The following is a 21,819-nucleotide window of genomic DNA, read 5'->3' on the forward strand; positions in this document are numbered from 1 at the left end:
CTTAAAATGCCCTTAATATGTTATGGGTATTTTTTCTACGAATGAACTAAGATACAGTACTTGAATTTAAAATAAACGGTTTGTTCTTTGAGTGCTGTCCCTTTGGGTACTCCACTTCGGGTGTTGGTGCGTCCCGGCACCGTTGATCTGAGATTTATGGTAGCCATGTCTGCGCGGGTAGGCGTCTTGCCATGCCACTGGTGCTGCATTTAGTGCGTGCACGACCTGAGCCCTCTAGTTCCTTCTCAGCTGTCCTCGGCTGAAGACTGAGTTCTGGGGCAGTATCAGCACTCTTCCCTCAAACCATTAAAAAACTGTTTAATTAGATAGTTAGTTAGAAAGCGTTAGTGTTTAGTTTTATTGAGGGGGAAAAAATTTTTTTTCGTTAGCTACCTCCTCTCAGGGGACGGTTATCCGTTAAGATGCCTGGCTCCTCAGGCTTCAAACACTGTGGCTCCTGCCGTGAAGCTATGCCCATTTCAGATGGGCATTCATTGTGTGTGCGCTGTCTCGGTGAGGGGTATAACCCCCAAAATGCCCCCACTGCAGCAGTTTGAGAGCCAGAGCCCAATGTGACAGGGATCTCCGGCTAAAAATGATTTTAATGGAGAAATCCCTCACATCCGATTTGGACAAGCAGACTGCCTCTCCGGATACTCCTCAGACTGGAAAAGAAGACGTACCCTATGAAAGACCAAAAAAGAGGGCTCAGAATTCTCCGCAGAAAGTAGTGTGAAAAGACAGGCGGTCTCCTGCCAGGTCGCTACCCCGGATGCCGACATATGCTTGTGGGAGCACCTATGATGCTCCAGGCACCTCCAGCAACGCCAAAGTCCGAGCAAAGGAGACAGAGTCGAGGCACAAAGACATGCCTCCTCCACGGCACCAAGTTCACCTGCAAGGGACTTGGCACCGAGCGTCTCCTCAGGCACCATGCCTACGCCCTTAGCACCAACAACACAGTCGGCACTGGTGGAGAAAAACAAGTCGGCACCGACCGCACTGACTAAACAGCCACAGCATTTGTCGGCACTGACGCATGCACCGGTGAGAGCGGACCTCATGGCACTGATGATCCAGACATTGGCACCACACGGTCTCTGTTGCACCAGAAAGAGTTGGTGATACTGTTGGCACCGCACTCCCCAATACTCTGTACCGAGAGCTCCCCAACAGGCTATGGAGGAGATCCCAACAGCTCTCATGACATTTCACAATTTTCCAGTGAACACGAAGAGGAGATGCAGGAGCAAAACACCTTCTCACTACACTATTCCCCACCAAAAGAACACCGACGACCTTGGAGCCATATGGGACCAAGATACCACTAGACAATTCAACCATGGTGCTGACCACCATGGATGTACTCCCCTGTGGCCTTCCCAATGCAGTGGGCACATTGGGAACCCTGGGCTTCTTACAGAGGTCCACATTCCAGGCCACCCACGGCGCACAGACATGATCTGCACTCTAACCCTGCCTCTCCCACACTGCAGGCCACGGAGGCTCAGGACATAGGCGAGGACACGGAAACTGGCACAGACCAAGAAACTACCTCTCCTGCTCACAACACTTCCTCCTCCCTAGATGAGGCTGCTATGCCCCCACTGCCAACTTCAGGAGAAGATTTCAAGCAGTTTCAAGAACTGATTAAGTGGGTCACTCACAGCCAGGAAATATCACTAGAGGAGGTGCAGACAAACCAGCACAAGCTGGTACAAATACTACAACCATCATTTACTTCCAAGATCGTTCGTCCTATCAACGATGCCATCTTGGAACCGGCAGAGACTGTCTGGCAGACACCGGCCTCAATTCTGCCAACATGCAAAAGGGGCAGACTTTCTCTTTGCACATCTGCCCCCCCAACAGCTTAGTGGTCGATGTTGCGAATCAACACGGTAAGCAACCACAGTTTAAATCTACACCACAGGAGAAAGAGCACAAGAGACTCTATCTGTTTGGGTGTAAAGTTTATTCTTCAGGCACCCTACAAATCAGAGTGGCCAATCACTCTGCATTTGTTAGCTAAATATTACTATGATAACTATGTGAAACTTAGCTTGTTCATAGCAGAGCTCCCCAAGGAGAAAAGGTCACAATTTCAAGCTGTCATCAACAAGGGTCAACAGATAGCCAGAACAGCCCTACAAGCGTCGCTAGACACCACAGCCAGAACCATGGCCCCAGCCATAGTGATGTGCCGGGGATACTGGCTACAGGCCTTGCATATACCCGAGGAACTGCAAACAAAAGGTAGAAGACCTACCTTTTGATCGAGAAAAGCTTTTCTCAAAGAAAACTGATGAGGTGCTTCATACGATGAAGGACTCTTGGGCCACCGTCCGCACTTTGGTGATTTATACCCCACCTGCGAAGAGAAGAAGGTACCATAGAATAATAGAATATAAGGGTTGGAAGAGACCTCAGGAGGTCATCTAGTCCAATCCCTTGCTCATATCACGGACCAACACCAACTAAATCATCCCAGCCAAGGCTTTGTCAAGCCGGGCCTTAAAAACCTCTAAGGATGGAGATTTCACCATCTCCCTAGGTCACCCAGTGCTTCACCACCCTCCTAGTGAAACAGTGTTTCCTAATATCCAACCTAGACCTCCCCCACTGCAACTTGAGACCATCGCTTCTTGTTCTGTCATCTGCCACCATGGAGAACAGCCTAGCTCCATCCTCTTTGGATCCCTCCTTCAGGTAATGGAAGGCTGCTATCAAATACCCCCTCACTCTTCTATTCTGCAGACTAAATAACCCCAGTTCTCTCAGATACTCCTCGTAAGTCATGTTCCCCAGCCCGCTAATCATTTTTGTTGTCCTCCGCTGGACTCTCTCCAGTTTTTCCACATCCCTTCTGTGTTTGGGGGGATCAAAACTGGATGCAATACTCCAGGTATGGCCTCACCAGTGCCGAATAGAGGGGAATAATCACTTCCCTCGATCTGCTGGCAATGCTCCTACTAATACAGCCCCATATGCCATTGGCCTTCTTGGCAACAAGGGCACACTGCTGACTCATATCCAGCTTCTCATCCACTGTAATCCCCAGCTCCTTTTTTGCAGAACTGCCGCTTAGCCAGTTGCTCCCTACCTGTAGCGGTGCATGGGATTCTTCCGTCGTAAGTGCCGGACTCTGCACTTGTCCTTGTTGAACCTCATCAGCTTTCTTTTGGCCCAATCCTCCAATTTGTCTAGGTCCCTCTGTATCCTATCCCTATCCTCCAGCATATCTGCCTCTCTCCCCAGCTTAGTGTCATCTGTGAACTTGCTGAGGGTGCAATTAATCCCATCATCCAGATAATTAATAAAGAATTTGAACAAAACCTGCGGCAGGATTGACCCCTGGGGCACTCTGCTTGATACTGGCTGCGAACTAGACATGGAGCCATTGATCACTACCCGTTGAGCCCGACAATCTAGCCAGCTTTCCATCCACCTTATAGTCCATTCATCCAATCCATAATTTTTTAACTTGCTGGCAAGAATACTGTGGGAGACCGTATCAAAAGCTTTGCTAAAGTCAAGCTATATCCCGTCCACTGCTTTCCTCATATCCACAGAGCCAGTTATCTTGTCATAGAAGGCAATCAGATTGGTCAGGCATGACTTGCCCTTGGTGAATCCATGCTGACTGTTCCTGATCACCTTCCTCTCCTCTAAGTGTTTCAAAATGGATTCCTTGAGGACCTGCTCCATGATTTTGCCGGGGGCTGAAGTGAGGCTGACTTGGTCTGTAGTTCCCTGGATTCTCTTTTTTTCCCTTTTTTTAATGATGGGCACTATATTTGTCTTTTTCCAATCGTCTGGGACTTCCCCCGATCACCATGAGTTTTCAGAGATAATGGCCAATGGCTCTGCAATCACATCAGCCAACTCCCTCAGCACCCTTGGATGCATTAGATCTGGACCCGTGGACTTGTGTATGTCCAGTTTTTCTAAATAGTCCTTAACCTGTTCTTTCACCACTGAGGGCTGCTCACCTACTCCCCATGCTGTGTTGCCCAGTGCAGCAGTCTGGGAGCTGCCCTTTTCTGTGAAGACCGAGGCAAAAAAAGCATTGAGTACTTCAGCATTTTCCACATCATCGGAACTAGGTTGCCTCCCCCATTCATTAAGGGTCCCACGCTTTCCCTGACCCTTTTCTTGTTGCTAACGTACCTGTAGAAACCCTTCTTGTTACTCTTCACATCCCTTGCTAGCTGCAACTCCAATTGTGCCTTGGCCTTCCGGCATGCTCCAGCAATATTTTTGGTCTCCTCTCTAGTCATCTGTCGAAATTTCCACTTTTTGTAAGCTTCCTTTTTGTGTTTAATTTCACAGAAGATTTCACTGTTAAGCCAAGCTGGTTGCCTGCCATATTTGCTATTCTTTCTGCATTCGGGATCGTTTCTTCTTGCGCCCTCAATAAGGCTTTTTTAAAATATAGCCAGCTCTCCCGGACTCCTTGCCTCCTCATATTAGTCTCCCAGGGGATCCTGCCCATCAGTTCCCTAAGGGACTTTAAGCCTGCTTTTCTGAAGTCCAGGGTCCGCATTTTGCTACTCTCCTTCCTTTTTTCAGGATCCAGAACTCAACCATCTCATGGTCACTCCTGCCTAGGTTTTAATCCATTTCTACCTCCCCTACCAATTCTTCCCTGTTGGTAAGCAGCAGGTCAAGAGGAGCATGGCACCTAGTTGGTTCCTCTAGCACTTGTATCAGGAAATTGTCCCCAACATTCTCCAAAAACTTCCTGGATTGTCTGTGCACTGCTGTATTGCTCTCCCAGCAGATGTCAGGGTGATTGAAGTCCCCCATGAGAACCAGGGCCTGTGATCTGGAGACTTCAGTTAGTTGTCTGAAGAAAGCCTCGTCTACCTCATCCTCCTGGTGTGGTGGTCTGTAGCACGCGCCCACCATGCCATCACCCTTGTGACTCTTGCTTCTAAACTTAACCCAAAGACTCTCAACAGGCTTTTCTCCAGTTTCAAACTGGAGCTCTGAGCAATCATACCGCTCTCTTACATACAATGCAACTCCTCCACCTTTTCTCCTGTACCTGTCCTTCCTGAACAGTTTATACCCATCCATGACAGCACTCTAGTCATTTGAACTGCCCCCCAAGTTTCTGTTTTTCCAGTCCCATCATAGTTCCTTGATTGTGCCAGGACTTCCAATTCTTCCTGCTTGTTTCTCAGGCTTCTTGCGTTTATGCACATGCATCTGAGAAAACTAGCCTGTTGCCCTACTTTCTCAGTATGAATAAGGAAGCTTCCCGTCTTGTACCCTCCTCCTTGTGTTTCCTCCCAGTATCGCACTCTCCCACTTACCTCTGGGCTTAGGTCACCATCCCCTGGTGAACCTAATTTAAAGCCCTCTTCACTAGGTTAGCAAGCCTGCCTGCGAAGATGCTCTTCCCTCTCTTCATTAGGTAGATCCCATCTGTTCCTAGCAATCGTTCTTCCCGGAACAAAATCCCATGGTTGAAAAATCCAAAGCCCCCTCTCCGACACCACCTGCATAACCACGCATTCACCTCCACAATTTGACGGTCCCTACCTGGGCCTTTTCCTTCAACAGGGAGGATGGACGAGAACACGACTTGCGCCTCAAACTCCTTCTTCTTAGAGCCACGTAGTCTGCAGTGATCCGCTCAAGATCATTCTTGGCAGTATCATTGGTGCCCACGTGGAGAAGTAGGAAGGGGTAGCAATCCGAGGTCTTGATCAGTCTCGGCAAACACTCAGTCACATCCTGGATTGTAGCTCCAGGCAAGCAGAATACTTCTCAAGTCTCCATGTCTGGTTGGCAGATGGATGACTCCCTCCCCCTTAGGAGGGAGTCCCCGACCACCACCACCCATCTCCTTCTCTTGGGAGTGGTGGTCATGGAACCCCCATCCCTAGGACAATGCATCCCATGCCTTCTGGCTGAAGCCAAGACTTCCCTACCTCAGGCCAGATTCATAACTCTCACAAACCTTATCTCAGATGTACGAGTCATCCTTCAAATATGGGATTGTACTGTCCTGCATTCACACTCGCTATGCACTGAAGCCATAAAATATGGAAGTGGTGCATATAACACTACACAAACATCTCGGCATGCTACCTGCCTGGCTGTCAGAACATGACAGCGGACACACTCAGCGGGTGCTTCTCTCAAGACCACGCATGGGAGATGAATGGCGAAGTTCTGAGATCCATTTTCAGCCGATGGGGAATTCCCATCATCGACCTGTTTGCATCCCCAACGAACTGCAAATGCGCAATGTTCTGTTCACGAGCAGGACTCTGATTACTGGGGAACGCCTTCCTTATCAAATGGGAGGCACAACTCATGTATTCATTTCCACCGATTTCACTGATATCAAACATGATACACGAGATACGAACAGACAGGGCCAAGGTTATCCTCAGAGTCACGACATGGCCCAGACAAGCATGATACCCTTATCTGATGCGAATGGCAATATGTGCCCCACAAGACCTCCCTCCTCATCCAGACCTGCTGTCTCAGCACTGCGGTCGTACTCTTCACCTGAACCTGGAGCTACTCCACGTACAAGCATGGCTCCTACATGGTTCCACCATGGTGAACTAACCTACTCAGAATAAGTTAAACACGTGTTATTAAACAGCAGGAAGATGACCACGCGTAATACTTACTTTCAAAAATGTAAGAGGTTCTCAGCCTCGTATCAAGAAAGACAATTAACGGCTTCTACAGTACCACTAGTGCTGGAATACCTACTGGAGCTGAAAAGTTCAGGTTTAACTATGAGCTCAATCAAAGTTCATCTGGCGGCCATTACCGAGTTCCATCAGGAGATGGATGGAACCTTGACATTCGTGGACCCAAGTACTAAATGCTTCCTCACGGGTCTCCTGAACGTTTAACCAGAAGTTTGTCGGCCTACCCCGACGTGGGACCTCAGTCTGGTGCAGAAATGCCTCACCAGACCACCATTCGAACCATTAGCCATCTGTTCCATGCTACATTTATCCATGAAAGTGGCCTTTCTGGTCGCCATTACTTCTGCCAGAAGGGTGAGTGAGCTCATGGCTGATCCTCCATACACAATATTCTTCAAAGAGAAGGTCATGCTGCGTCTGCACCCAAAATTCCTACCAAAGGTTACATCTACATTTCATCTGAACCAACCAATCCATCTCCCTGCATTCTACCCTAAGCCTCACGGGAATCCAAGAGAGGCCACCCTGCACCCACTAGCTGTTAGACATGTGCTAGCGTTTTACCTTGAAAGGACCAAACTCTTCCGGAATTCTCCTAGACTTTGTCTCTACTATTGAGCTCTCAAAAGGAGACACGGTATCTACTCAGAGATTTGTCTAACTGGATCTCCACATGCATTCAAATGTGCTATCGTATCTGGAATACAGAACCACCGGAACACATTAGAGCACATTCTACTAGATCTGTTTCAACCTCAATAGCATTTCTACATAGTGTTCCAATATTAGAGATTTGTAAGGCGGCCACTTGGGCCTCCGTCCACACATTTGCTGAACACTATGCAATCGCTCATGACTCCAGGGCTGATGCCATAGTGGGCCTCACAGTACTTACCTCAATGACTCAAATGAACCTGAAGTCCCCACAGCCCTCTGAAGGGCACTACTGTACAGTCACCTGAAGTGGAGCACCCACAGGGACAGCACTTGAAGAAGGGAAGATTACTCACCTTGTGAAGGATCTGAGGTTCTTCGAGATGTGTGTCTCCTGTGGTGCTCCACTACCCGCCCTCTACTTCGGAGTTCGCAGTAGGGACTCTGCGGTAGAGAAGGAACTGGAGGGCTCAGGTCATGTGCACTGCGACCCACCTACTGTGCATGCATGACCCGCCCGGACACTGCTACTGTAAATCTCCGATCAGCTGTGCTGGGATGCACCAACACCCGAAGTGGAGCACCCACAGGGACACACATCTCAAAGAATCTGTTACTGCACAAAGTGAGTAACCTTCCCTTCTTATTGGTGATAGTTTCAATAGTTAGTTGATAGTACTTTATGTAAGAAATTCAGTGTCTACTCCTTTAGTTCACTTTTGCCTTTGGATTTTAGGTATCATTGAAGGTTATGTAGTAGAGAAAGCAGCCTTAGAAGAGGCAATGAGCCTGAAAGAAGAGTCTGAACGACGCCTTGTTTTGGAACTGGAGAGCTTGCAGGAACAGTTTCAGAAGCTAACCCAGGAACAGGCAATACTCTGTGAGGAGCGGGATATGCTAATAAGTCAAAAGAAAGCTCTGGCTGCCAACGTAGGAGAAATAGAAGTTGGTAAGAAATGCTTTAATAACATTTATTGATATTTCTTTTGTATAATGGTTGATTGCTCTACCCTTTCCTGTCCTGAGTTATTCAGAGACTTCCAGTTAACTTGAAAAAGAAATAAACCCAGACGTGACACTTCTGTTTTTAGAAATAAGATGATGTTGCTGTTAATGAGGAGTACTCCAATGTCTGACAAATGGAAGGAGTATGGAAAAATAAGTATGATGAACTAAAAGTGATACTGAATGGAAGGGGATGTAACTGATAATTAAGATCTGTTAACTAAAATGTTAGTTAACTGATAGAGCATAGGCAAGAGAGAAAGGGAAAGAAGTAGATCTGTGTCACTAGGGGCTTGTCTACACTACCTACCGGATCGGCGGGCAATGATCGATCCAGCGTAGGTTGATTTATCACATCTCATATAGAACGAGGAGCGCAAGCGGAGTCTATGGGAGAGCATCAGCTGTCCACTTACCGCAATGAAGACACCGCGATGAGTAGATCTAATTATGTCGACTTCAGATAAACTATTCACGTAGCTGAAGTTGCGTATCTTAGATCGACCCCGTGCGGTAGTGTAGACAAGCTCTGGAACACCACTACAATACCAAGGAAATGGACTGAAAATGAAGGAAGTAGTTAAATATCTTGGATAAGGCTAAAATAATTAAAGATGCAGGATAAATTGTAATGGGCATCTGCTGTAAACTCCCTACAGACTAGAATTCAGAGAGTCAAAACCCTGGGGCAAGCAATCTAGGAGGGACAACTAGGAGGAGGCTTTAATGATCTGGACTCTAGACAGCTGTTTGCTGACAGCAGGGGAATGTAGAGTCTCAGGACTACAGGGTTCAATTTCAGGCATGCTTTAGACCCTTCTGTCCCAATTATCCACCCTCCCCTCAAAAGCCCTGTTCCTCTCTGCTCCTGTCTGCCTCCTGAACCTTCAGGCTCTGCACCTCTCCTCTTCTACTTCTATTTACCACCTGCCCCCTCCCCCCTCTGCTCCTATCCAACCCCTTCTTCTGGCTCCTGCCTTTCTCCTCCTATGCTATTCCTATCCACCACGCCAACCTCTGTCTCTTGACACCTACCCCTTCAGCTCCTGTCCATCCCCTCCATCTCCTGTCTCCCTCTGCCCTGTCCCCATGGTTCTTCCTTTCTCTCTGGCTCCTGCAACCCCACATTCCTCTCACAGGATGATGCCATCAAAAATCTTGATGTTTTGTCTCTATTTGCTGATATGGAGGCACTGTATCAAAATCTCAGAAATGGTATTAGCATGAGGAAAGATAATTATATCCTTCAGAAGAAAATCTAAGTCTTGAGTAGTGAAAATAACCTGTGGTGGCTGTGACACTAACTTGTTCCACTTGTAGACTCCGCAGGCCTCTGCTGAGCTCTCACTGTTCGTCTTGGTCTTAGGTTGAGCAAGCAATGGACTGATTACAACATAAGGTCCACCAGAATATTTGCCCCGACCAGTGCTTCTAGAAGGGGGGGGGGAGAGAGAGAGAGAAAGGAGAAACAGTATTTTCTGCCATGTATAGGATGACTGAGTTTCAAACGTCCACAGAGGGACACACAGTAATCATATCAGGACACATGGATGTTGTTTTGGGATCTTTATGTTGCCAGGTGGTTATGGCTTTGGGTCATGTGTCCCACTGGAAATAATGCAATGTCAGGATATCACTGTACAGTTATTTTAGGGTCTCTGAAGTGCTTTTCAGTGACGGAATTAGTACTCTAGCTCTACACAATTTTTGGTACGACTGATTTAGAGGTTAAAGGAGCCCTGAGCACTTAGCAAAAAAAAAAAGTAAGAAACAAATGAAGCTTGGGGGAAGAATTGCCAAATGAAAGAATTCAATAGATACAGGACCTCAGTAAAGAGATGGCCGGGTGCCTGGCAAAATTGTACCCAACATGAGCTATATAAGAACAGTAGTGCATGGTCAGCATATATGATTAGCAACTACTTCTCCACATTGAGACAGGTTACCTTTAGGAATGCTACAAAGTCTGGCATTATCCCTATCTTGTTTTAAACTCATTAGTGATATGGAAGATGGAATGAATCAAAATGTCCTATTTTTGTCTTGTACGTGTTTCTATTCATAGGAGTTCCTGTTGCTAATGTAGCACAAAAGGAAGATTCAGGTTTGTAACAGAGTGTGATTTCATGAGAAATTATGTGAATTAATTAATGACTTTGAATTTAATCTAACAAAGAGGAATAGTACTTCAGAACTATGCCCAGTAAATTATTAGTAATACATCCTCCACATTATTAATAATGTGGACATGTTTAAGACATTACTTTCACAATTTAACAAAAATCACTAAACTTGAATTATGTAAAAAAACTTAATCAATATTTATTAAATGATATCAGTCTGCTGATGTCCGTCTTAAATTCCATAGTGCAATTATAAGCAACCAAAATCGTTGTTTTGAGCAGACAAAAATGTTTTATAAATATGCTATAAGGTTCTAATGGTGTGGAACTGGGTTTCTTAGAGGGTAAATGTATTTTTAAAATGTAGGAACACCAAGTGCAGGAGATCTAGAGATGGTGAATGAAAGAGAACTGAAGGAACTGGAAGAAGGATTGTGGGAGCAGAATGGAGAGAGAGTAGGAATGGGGAGGAGGAGAAGAGGAGAAAGATAAGAATGGACTAAAGGGAAGGATGAGTTCTCTTGAAAGAAAATATAGGGGAAATTGGTAGAGAAGGAAAAATGAATCTGAAGGGAAATAGGGAAAAAAAGGTCAGGCTTCTCAGAGGAAGGAATGAACAGAAAAATAAGGGAGACAAATGGTTTTAAATGACTATTGAAGTCTAATGCTAAAATAAATGCAAACAAAAGTTTTGCTTTTATATGCAAATGAGAAATTTTGAGCTAGCTTGAAAATGCAGCCATAACACTTTCTCTATATATGGTTGTGTGCGTAATACACATATGGCTCTGATAGATTAACAGGAGCAATGCTTTTCTTCTGAGAAGCCCCAAAATGTATGTCCTTGGATACTCGTGCATGCTAGGATGGCTCTAGGCTTGTGCGGGAAGGACATGAGCTGGGGGACTGCATTTTTCAGGTAACTGAGGTGGGATTATCTGGCCAGATCACAGTCTAGGATATAGGGAGAGAGCAGTGCTGAGCTGTCTCCAACTGCTGCAGCTCCATTCCTTTTGTTTGTCCAGCTCCCACATATGTCTTCTAGCTCTCTCTCAAATGCTACTATGGGATTGTATACACTGCAGGAAAAAACCCTGCAGCAGTGCGTCTCAGAGGCCCGGTCTACAGGCATGAGCTTGCACTACGGTGCTAAAAGTAGCTATGTGGAGGATCCCACTTGGGCTCTGAAACCCACCCTCACCAGGTTTCAGAGCCTGAGCTCCAGCTGGAACAGGAACCTTTACATGGCTATTTTTAGCATAAGCCATGTGAGGCTGAGCTCAGACTCTCTCCTGCAGGACTTTTTTTTTTTTTTTTTTTTGGTGCAGTGTAGACTTACCCTCACATGCCTACTAGGCCCTTGTCCTTAAATGTTACCCTGTCGCATGATTGAGAATCTGGCTGTGGTATGTAACAGGATTGGGTTTTGAAATTCACCATATAGTTAAACTCCAGCTATTGTAGAAGTTAACTGTTAAAGGCCTAACAAATTACTTATTACTAGGGGTGCGAAGCTAGAACATTTCCTTTTTTATTTTTTCTAATTGAACAAATCAAATTTTTTAACATTTAAAATAGTACTCTTCCTCTTGTGTGGAATTATTGTTTGTAGTGCCGGGTATTTGTATAAAAATCATACTGGATTTAACGTAAATGTTTTATTATTATTATTTTTGGACGAGCCAACAAAGCTGCATTATGTTGATGTGAAAAATGAGCTTCCTAATGGAATCTACCATAGCATTTTCTAATGTGATTTTTGAGTCACCCGAGAAGGATTGCATGACTTGAGCTAGTATTGATAAAACAATATCAATTTGATTCTCTACTCAGAGTCAAATCAGTGTCCTGACAATCTGTTAGTGTTACCCTTAATTATATATCTACATGTTTTGAGAATCAGACTCTTCTGTAACATCAAAAGGAGAGAAAAATAAGACCGACAAAGCAGAGTACAGTTACTGATATTGCATTAATACACAATCAGATATTAAGTTTTGGCAACAAATTTCACATTCTACATAGAGTTTATGGGCCTAATTAGATTCCATACAGACACTGGCTTTTTTGAATAGGAGGTAGGTGGTAAGAATTTTTTTAAATTTCAAATTCTCATTTAAGCAGTTTTTTTTGTTTCACAGATGGCAGTAAAACTCATTTTGAAGCTAAAAAGACTCCGCTAATCATCAGTTAAAATATATAGTTCATTCTCCATTGTTACTCACAATTTGGTGGGGATAAAATTGCTGTGTCCACCAGTTTTTTGAAACTCTTCCTTGAGAAGTATGAATCTGATATTTGGGGACTGAAATTTGTCTGTTTTTCATTTAAATCTATTTCAGAACTCTATTGTGAGCACTTACAAATCTGAAAACAGTTAAAAGGTTGACACAACACTATCTACTGAATCCTCTTGCCTCAGTGAATTTCTAGATGTTGGTAATTGTAGGGGTGTGTGGCCCTCCTTCACTGTCAATCTCTGAGGGAGGCCACAGCTCTTTGCTGTCACCCCCCTGGAGGAGTAGTCTATCAAAGCGGGAAAGTTAGCAGTCTTGTGGGCTCAACCCTCAGTTGGGAGAGAGCAAATAATTCTGGGGTCCCAAGCCCGTAGACAAGGCAGGCCCCCAACCAGTCTAGGGTTCCAGCCCTCAAGCGGGGTACTGTAGTTAGGGACAGTTCAGGGGCCCAGGCCTTTGGGCAGGTCGGGGCGCCTTGCAATCTAGTGCTCTGGCCCCCTCGGGCAAGGGCGAGCACCACCTACAGTCTATGGGGCTCAGGCCAGGGATTAAGCACCCAGCAAACCGTCCGGGGCACCAGCATGGGTTAAGCACCCAGCAAACAGTCTAGGGGCTCTGTCAGAGGTGAACGCCCCTCAGTCTGTCGTCCTGGGTCTGGTGGGCGACAAACAAACGCAGGCCTCTTGGTCTAAGAAGGGTGAGTACCGCCAGCCCAAGGGTGGGTTGTCAGTGGGGGATGCGGGCCCTCCCAACTCCACGGTGTCCCAGCCCCAGGCCCTAACAGCGACGACAGAATGGTCTGCCACTGGGTCAGCGGGGAATCAACCTGCAACACTCTGACTTTCTCTCTGGTGGCCCCACAGCCAGATGGTCGTCTGGTTCCCCTGGCTGCTTCCTATACTCCCCCTCGCATGTACCTGAACCCCAGAGTTGTCCTCAGTCTCCTCAGGGTATACTGCCAGTGACAATCCCAGCAGCTCCTTAGCGTCAGGCATGTCTGGCAAACCTGGCCCCTGGGAAGTGTTCTCAGGGCAGCAGAAGTCTTCCGCAGGCTCCAGTTCCAGCAGCGAGCTGAGCTGGAAGCATGTGCCTCCCTCGGCAGCTCCTCTTCAACTGAGCTACAGGGCCCACCTTTTATGCTTCCTGTTCCTGACCTGCCCCTCTGTTTCTGGCATGGTGGCGTCGACTTCCTGGTTCCGCCCACCTGGTATCGCTGCCAATCTCGGAGGGGGCCACACCTCTTTGCTACAGTAAGGAAAAGAAAAGGAGTACTAGTGGCACCTTAGAGGAGACTAACCAATTTATTTGAGCATAAGCTTTCGTGAGCTACAGCTCACTTCATCGGATGCATTCAGTGGAAGATGCATCTGATGAAGTGAGCTGTAGCTCACGAAAGCTTATGCTCAAATAAATTGGTTAGTCTCTAAGGTGCCACTAGTACTCCTTTTCTTTTTGCGAATACAGACTAACACGGCTGCTTCTCTGAAACCTGTCAGTAAGGAAAAGCTTTCTTGGCAAATAATGAAGATACAAATTGCACATTTGAAAGGCAGAATAATAGTTCTTTCACCACCCTCCTTTTAAGTATAATACATTTAAAAGTTAGACCTCCTGATTCTCATCTTTGTGTTCAGGTTTCTAACACTTATCAGTTGTAAGTATTTAATTTGATGTTTTCCAAAAAGCCTTTGTTTGGATCCTCCAAACAGTATATCCTGTTCGTTGAAAGCTCAATTTGTAGCCATAGATTGGTCTTGGTTAATCAAGTAATCATGAACTGTGACTTATTTCCACTGGACATTGCTGATATTGCATATGTAATTATTTTGTTGTCTGTGGGGAAGATTTTCAAAGACACAGTAGGGGAGTTGGGTGCCTCTTTTTATGTATTTGAAAATTTCCCCTTTGGTACTGACATGTGTTGTAGCTCTGTGTGTGTGTGTGTGTGTGTGTGTATTATATGCATAAAATATAATTTTAAACAACGTTTGATTTGCATATTTCTGGACTGACTGACTGACTTTCTTACTATTGTGTGTGTTTAGGTTTACTAAAGGAAGTAGAATTTTTAGCAAAAGAGAAGTTAGAACTGCAGTGCCAGGCAGAGAAAGACCATTCCAACTTGCGCTCTCAGATGAAGGTTTTGGAAGTGGAACTTGAAGAACAGATGGATCAAAATCAGAAGTTGGCAAAGAAGTCATTGGAGGTTACTGATTTAAGGCAGCAAATTCAAGTCCTTGAAAAACAGCTTAGAAGTCAACGACAGTTCATGGATGTAAGCAAGCTCAACACCCAATTTCTGCAGCTTTGGAGAGGAAAAACACTTCCTCCTATTTTGTGATCAGTCTCTTCCAGGATAGTTTTGGTTTTATCAAAAATAAGACCTTTGTGTTTCTCTATGTAAAAACCAAGGATGGATGTTTGTTTTTAAAAATTTCCTGATCAATAGGAGTCTGGAGAGTAGCTTTTTCTTTCCATGTTTCTGCTGTTCATTTGTTTTGTAAATTGAAATAATAATCTCCTGTTGTCCCTGTAAATTCTTCCCTGGCTTCTAGAACTGCCAAGCAAATGCAGGAAAAAAGGAAAATGCAAACATCAGCTTCCTCATAGCAAAAATGAAATACAATTTTTTTCATCTTACAGGAACAAGCTATAGAGCGAGAACATGAACGTGATGAGTTTCAGCAAGAAATTCAGAAACTAGAAGATCAGTTAAAACTGTCAGGAAAATCCCAGACTTGTGGAGAGCCCAGACAATATGGGGTAGGTAAAACCACAGGTAGTGACTGTGTATGTTTTAGTTTATTATATTTATTTAGTAAATATCCAAATGTAAATCCACTTTTGGCAATCTGTTGTTGCTTTGTTTGCTGAATATCTCACTTTGTATTAATCATTTACTCAAGTATTTTAGGAAATCCAGAGTACTGAATTAATCAACTTTTTCTTAAAACTGGCTGAAGTACAATTTTGGTGGCATGAGTGGTGGCGCATGTCTTAATTTTGGTTTTGTTAGCGAGATTGCAGGAAATGGTATGTTTGAATGTGTGTATTACAGTAAAGTGTTGCCAACATATCAGGTTGATTTGATTTAGAGAGAGCAAAATACTGACACTAAAAATTATGGCATCTGGCCTTTTTTCTTTTTTTTTTTCAGATGCTTGTTAGTTTGATATTCAATTTAACAGTGTAATTTTTGTTTTGTTTTTTTCTCTCACATAAATGAACATTACAGATCTTTGAATTGACTCTCCAGGTATGGAAAAATAGCATGAGCATCCCCATGCCCGTTCTCCCTTCCCCCTCAATTTCTTCTGCTTATTCAGATCTGCTTTGCTTGTTTGCCTTCCTCAAATGTAAAATCTGCTTCAGACTGATTTACATGTAGGGGTTCATGTTTAGCTTTGTAGAACTCTTACGTTGGAAAAAATGCTTTGTATTTAACTTTCTATTTCTAACTACTTCACTTTTCTGGCTTTATTGATCAAATGCATCCTCATGTAATTGCTCTTGTAAAACAATTTTTTGTTCTAATGCATACTGTTAAAAGAAAACATAAACTTTTGGGAAATAAGTAGCATGGAATCATTTTCCCTATGCCTCAGCTATCCGGTTCTATTTGTGGCATCACTTTTCACATATTTTGTGTGTATATGGTTGTTACATGTTACTAACTTTATTTCTAACTCTTCATCTGTATCAAGTCTGTAGAATTCTAAACCTTTAAATGTCATATGGTAGAAGAATAAACCCATTATAAACAATTAAACTCTCAGGACAGTGGAGTTTTCCAGACAAATCATATGTCAGTGTCGTTGTATAAGGTCCCAAAGTGTAATGTAGCTCTATTTCCTGTTTATCATCTTAGGCCTGGTCTACACTGGCGGGGGGTAGTGGTGCAACGTAAGTTATGTAGCTTCAGCCACGTGAATAACGTAGCTGAAGTCGATGTACTTAGATCTACTGCTGACGCTCCCCCGTCAACTCCGCCTGTGCCTCTCGCTCCAGTGGAGTACAGGAGTCGATGGGAGAGCGCTCGGGAGTTGATTTCGATGCGATAAATCAACCGCCGCTGGACTGATTGCTGCCCACTTATCCGGCGGGTAGTATAGACATACCCTTAGGAGTTCTAGCTGTTTCATTCTCCCTTTACCTGTGCATAGTGTTCGAGACAGAATGCTGATATGTTGATATATTTAGAAAATCTTGTCAACAGGTATATAAACTGTTTTATAAACATATTTCAGCAAAGGGTAGAGGAAAGTTTAAGATGACCAGTCCAAGGAAGCTTAAATCATATATTTGTTTAAAGTTTGTAGGTCAAATAACTTGTTTAGTTTAAGCTGATTTTGTGTGGGTTGGGTATCCCCCCTTCAAAGACAAGTAGAAGCCAGACCAGAAACATAAGTCTTGAGTAATCATAAGATCATAAAAGGAAATCATAAAAAGAAATGAATCTGGGATGTGTTCAAAATGACAAGCATTCTAGTAGCAGCTTGAAAATGTCCTTGTTTACTGTCAAAGACGTTAGATTAAGTTTTTGAACAGCCTTTTACTCACTAATAAAACAGCACATGTAGAGATGAGGAAAGAATGATACGTTTAAAAATTAGCTTATATTTGCTGTTCTGAACATTTGCAACCTAATTAAAAAAATGTTCATTGTGTAGTGGATTACTTTTGACTTCCTAAGGAAGAGCATCAGGATTGAATGCAAAAGGTATGAGAGAGGGTGAGAAATTAAGTTGGCAATATATGTGGTTAATCTGAAGTGAGTTTTGTGGTCAGTACCAGATCAAAGTGCAAGGAACTAGATAGTTGCTATGCAATTACTTGTAAGTAAACATGTGGCTGCAGGTCAGTGAATATATAGCACATATGCACTGTGATTGGCTGAGACAATTCCGCTACAGTACAATGGCCTGAAGTTCTTGTTCTGTGAACATAATCACTGTAACAGATCCACACTTGCCCACTTTCTCACCCTCTAAAATAGGGGAATATCTAATAGGGCTATTTTGTGAAAAAAAAGAAATGCCAGGTGGTGATCAGAACCACCATCTCAGGGTTTGGGATTAGAGTGAAGGTTGTGGAAGTGTTTGTTCCCTTATTGCCAGCATCATAACAATGGAGCTATTGGAACATAGCATTTAAAAAGAAATTTATAGTTTAAGAACGATGTGCCTCAGAAAAAGAGGTCTCCTAACGTAGGGGTCTCCAAACTTTTTACCTCTCGTTCCCCTTTTCCCCCATCCACGTCCCCCCTGGAGCTGGGGCTGGGGCTGTGGCTTCGGGGTGGGGACGGGACGACACAGACTGGGGTAAGAGGGCCGAGGCTGGGGCCACAGCTGTGGGCGGGGCCAGGGCTAGGAGCAGAGCTGGGTGGTGCTCCCTCTCCAAACCCCGTGGGGGCTGTGCTGTGCCCAAACCGCGCCCTCTGAATGTTCTTCTGCGCCCCCATATAGGGGCGCACCTCACAGCTTAGGGACCTCTGTCCTAAACTCTTGTGTATTGATGAATTAACCAAATCGTTTTGACCAAATTTTTGTAACATAATCAGCCCTAGAGAAAGTGTTGCTATTTTTTGCAAATGTTATTCAAAAGCTTTTCTGTAAGATTAAAACAGGTTTATGTTATGATTGATCCTTGAGTAATAGCTTATGGAACATAAAGGAGATATGCAAAAACTAAATAATCCTAGTTGGGCCCATACACAATTCAGAGTGAAACCTAATAATTTGTTTTTTATTCTTAACAGATCCATAGTACTTCCATTTTCAGGGCCTTTTGTTATATTAATGCGCTGCTGTTTTTCTAGATTGCTGTAAATAGTAAGCTAATACATTTATGGCTTTTTAAAAGGTACCATCTTCAGAGAGCAAGATTTACAGGTGGCTCATTTTTACCTTTTTTATTTTAGTTTTGCTTTCAGTTGGTATCTGATAACTAATGCTGACTCATATGAAATTCTGGGGCTGCCAATAATAATGTATTTTTAGGATTAGCCACAGAGTGAATATTTGCTTTCTGTAGAAATATTTAATATGTCTTTGTTTGTTTGTTGCATCTATGTAATATATTTGTCTTGTTGTGTAGATAGAGTCTTTGCAAGCAGAAATAAAAGACAAAACAGATGATTTCAATAAACTGTTGTTAGAAAAGGAGCAGAAATACCGGGAAGTTACAGTTCGAGATAAAGAAATAGAGGAGCAAACAGCGCAGATTAGAGAGCTGGAGCACACCAATACTGAGGCCTCAAAGACTGTCAGCCGTTTGGAACAAGAACTGCAAAAAATGAAGAAAAGGGAAACTGAACTAACACAAGTAATACTTTTTAAAGATTTTTTTTAAGTGGGATGTACTAGTGGAGGGTAATTTAGGGATTATAGCTGACAATTCCATATGGGATTTTTAACTAGTCAAGTTATGCCAGGCCCTGGGCTTACTTTGCCAGGGAGAAATGGATATAGATTTCCAGTGTCTGTTCTTCCATCAGACCTGAAGAACAGCTCTGTGTAGCTTGAATGCTTGTCTGTTTCACCAACAGAAATAGGTCCAATAAAAGATATTTACCTCACCCACCTTGTCTCTTCCATCAGATGTCACTTACTGTCTCGTACCAATGACAAGTATTACAGTGGTAATTTGAAACAAATTTTTGCTTTGAGAACTGAAAAAAACCAGTATTTGCAAAGAACATTTTTGGCAGTCACAAGAAATGTATTGGGTAGTATGTTCTCCTTTTGTTCCTACAGGTGCTAGAGAAGGTGCTACTAAATACTACATCATAATGCCTAACTCGTATACAGCCTGTTCCTCAGCAGATCTCATGTGGTTTTACTTTGAAAAATGCTATGTAAAATTAGTATTACTGAAGTCAACAGCTCTTTTTGCAATGTGTATTCAGAGCCATGTCTACTTACTTTAGACCCAGAGATTTTACTGCTTTTGCTACTGTTAGCTCTTCAGAGCCAGCCACAGCTCAGAGAGATTGTGAGCTGACCATCATGTTCCATTTTGTAGATCATCAATAGAAGCCATCACCTCCAGCCAACTGACCTAGCACATAACAGGACATTAAACGGGTCTACCAGACATGCATTTCAAGCATGCTGTTGTATGGTGGTGACACCTGGACCACCTGCAGCTGGCAGGAAGGAAAGCTAAACACCTTCCACACTTGATATCTTTCATAGAGTCATAGACGATTAGGGTTGGAAAAGACCTCAGGAGGTCATCTAGTCCAACCCTCTGCTCAAAGCAGGACCAACCCCAACTAAATCATCCCAGCCAGGGTTTGTCAAGCCAAGCCTTAAAAACCTCTAAGGATGGAGATTCCACCACCTTCCTAGGTAACCCATTCTAGTGCTTCACGACCCTCCTAGTGAAATAGTGTTTCCTCATAGCCAACCTAGACCTCCCCCACTGCAACTTGAGACCACTGCTCCTTGTTCTGTCATCTGCCACCACTGAGAACAGCCAAGCTCCATCCTCTTTAGAACCACCCTTCAGGTAGTTGAAGGCTGCTATCAAATCCCCCCTCACTCTTCTGCAGACTAAATAACCCCAGTTCCCCCAGCCTCTCCTCATAAGTCTTGTGTCCCAGCCCCCTGATCGTTTTTGTTGCCCTCTGCTGGATTCTCTCCAATTTGTCTACATCCTTTCTGTAGTGTGGGGCCCAAAACTCGACACAATACTCCAGGTGCGGCTTCACCAGTGCCAAATAGAGGGGAATAATCACTTCCCTCGATCTGCTGGCAACGCTCCTCCTAATGCAGCCCAATATGCCATTAGCTTTCTTGGCAACAAGGGAACACTGCTGACTCATATCCAGCTTTTCATCCACTGTAATCCCCAGGTCTTTTTCTGCAGAACTGCTGCTTAACCAGTCAGTCCCCAGCCTGTAGCCGTGCATGGGATTCTTCCGTCGTAAGTGCAGGACTCTGCACTTGTCCTTGTTGAACCTCATCAGCTTTCTTTTGGCCCAATCCTCCAATTTGTCTAGGTCACTCTGGACCCTATCCCAACCCTCCAGCATATCTAGCTCTTCCCCCAGCTTTGTGTCATCTTCAAACTTGCTGAGGGTGGAATCCATCCCATCCTCCAGGTCATTAATAAAAATGTTGAACAAAACCAGCCCCAGTACCGACCTCTGGGGCACTCCGCTTGGTACTGGCTGCCAACTAGACATCGAGCTGTTGACCACTACCCATTGAGCCCGACAATCTGGCCAGCTTTCTATCCACCTTATAGTCCATTTGTCCAATCCATAATTTTTTAACTTGCTGGCAAGAATACTGTGAGAGACCATATCAAAAGCTTTATTAAAGTCAAGCTATATCCCGTCCACTGCTTTCCTCATATCCACAGAGCCAATTATCTCATCATAGAAGGCAATAAGGTTGGTCAGGCATGACTTGCCCTTGGTAAATCCATGTTGACTGTTCCTGATCACCTTCCTCTCTTCCAAGTGTTTCAAAATGGTTTCCTCGAGGACCTGCTTCATGATTTTTCCAGGGACTGAGGTGAGGCTGACGGGTCTGTAGTTCCCCAGGTTCTCCTTCTTCCCTTTTTTAAAGATGGGCACTATATTTGCCTTTTTCCAATCCTCCAGTACCTCCCCCGATCGCCACGAGTTTTCAAAGGTAATGGTTCTGCAATTCCCTCAGCACCCTCAGATGCATTAGATTTGGACCCATGGACTTGTGCATGTCCAGCTTTTCTAAATAGTCCTTAACCTGTTCTTTTCACCATTGAGGGCTGCTCACCTCCTTCCCATACTGTGTTGCCCAGGACTGCAGTCTGGGAGCTGCTCTTGTCTGTAAAGACCAAGGCAAAAAAAGCATTGAGTACTTCAGCATTTTCCACATCATCGGACACTAGGTTGCCTCCCCCATTCATTAAGGGTCCCACGCTTTCCCTGACCTTTTTCTTGTTGCTAACGTACCTGTAGAAACCCTTCTTGTTACTCTTCACATCCCTTGCTAGCTGCAACTCCAGTTGCGTTTTGGACGTCCTGATTACACCCCTGCATGCTCAGGCAATATTTTTATACTCCTCCCTAGTCATCTGTCCAAATTTCCACTTCTTGTAAGCTTCCTTTTTGTGTTTAAT

At 44.2% G+C, this 21,819-nt stretch overlaps 1 protein-coding gene across 2 annotated transcripts in view; it reads left to right on the forward strand.

The window, feature by feature from the left end:
* The window catches only part of PCNT (pericentrin), a 243,826-nt gene that overhangs the window by 144,108 nt on the left and 77,899 nt on the right, over positions 1–21,819 (forward strand). Inside the window, exons 28-33 of one of the 2 annotated variants that reach the window (XM_074968199.1) lie at positions 8,077–8,289; positions 10,411–10,449; positions 14,751–14,980; positions 15,349–15,468; positions 15,941–15,961; positions 18,802–19,029. In XM_074968199.1, coding sequence (XP_074824300.1) covers positions 8,077–8,289; positions 10,411–10,449; positions 14,751–14,980; positions 15,349–15,468; positions 15,941–15,961; positions 18,802–19,029 — 851 coding nt within the window. The remainder of the gene's footprint in view (positions 1–8,076; positions 8,290–10,410; positions 10,450–14,750; positions 14,981–15,348; positions 15,469–15,940; positions 15,962–18,801; positions 19,030–21,819) is intronic. The other variant, XM_074968200.1, reaches the window with a different exon arrangement.

The sequence above is a fragment of the Natator depressus genome, chromosome 11 (assembly GCF_965152275.1).
Source record: "Natator depressus isolate rNatDep1 chromosome 11, rNatDep2.hap1, whole genome shotgun sequence".
Taxonomy (NCBI): domain Eukaryota; kingdom Metazoa; phylum Chordata; order Testudines; family Cheloniidae; genus Natator; species Natator depressus.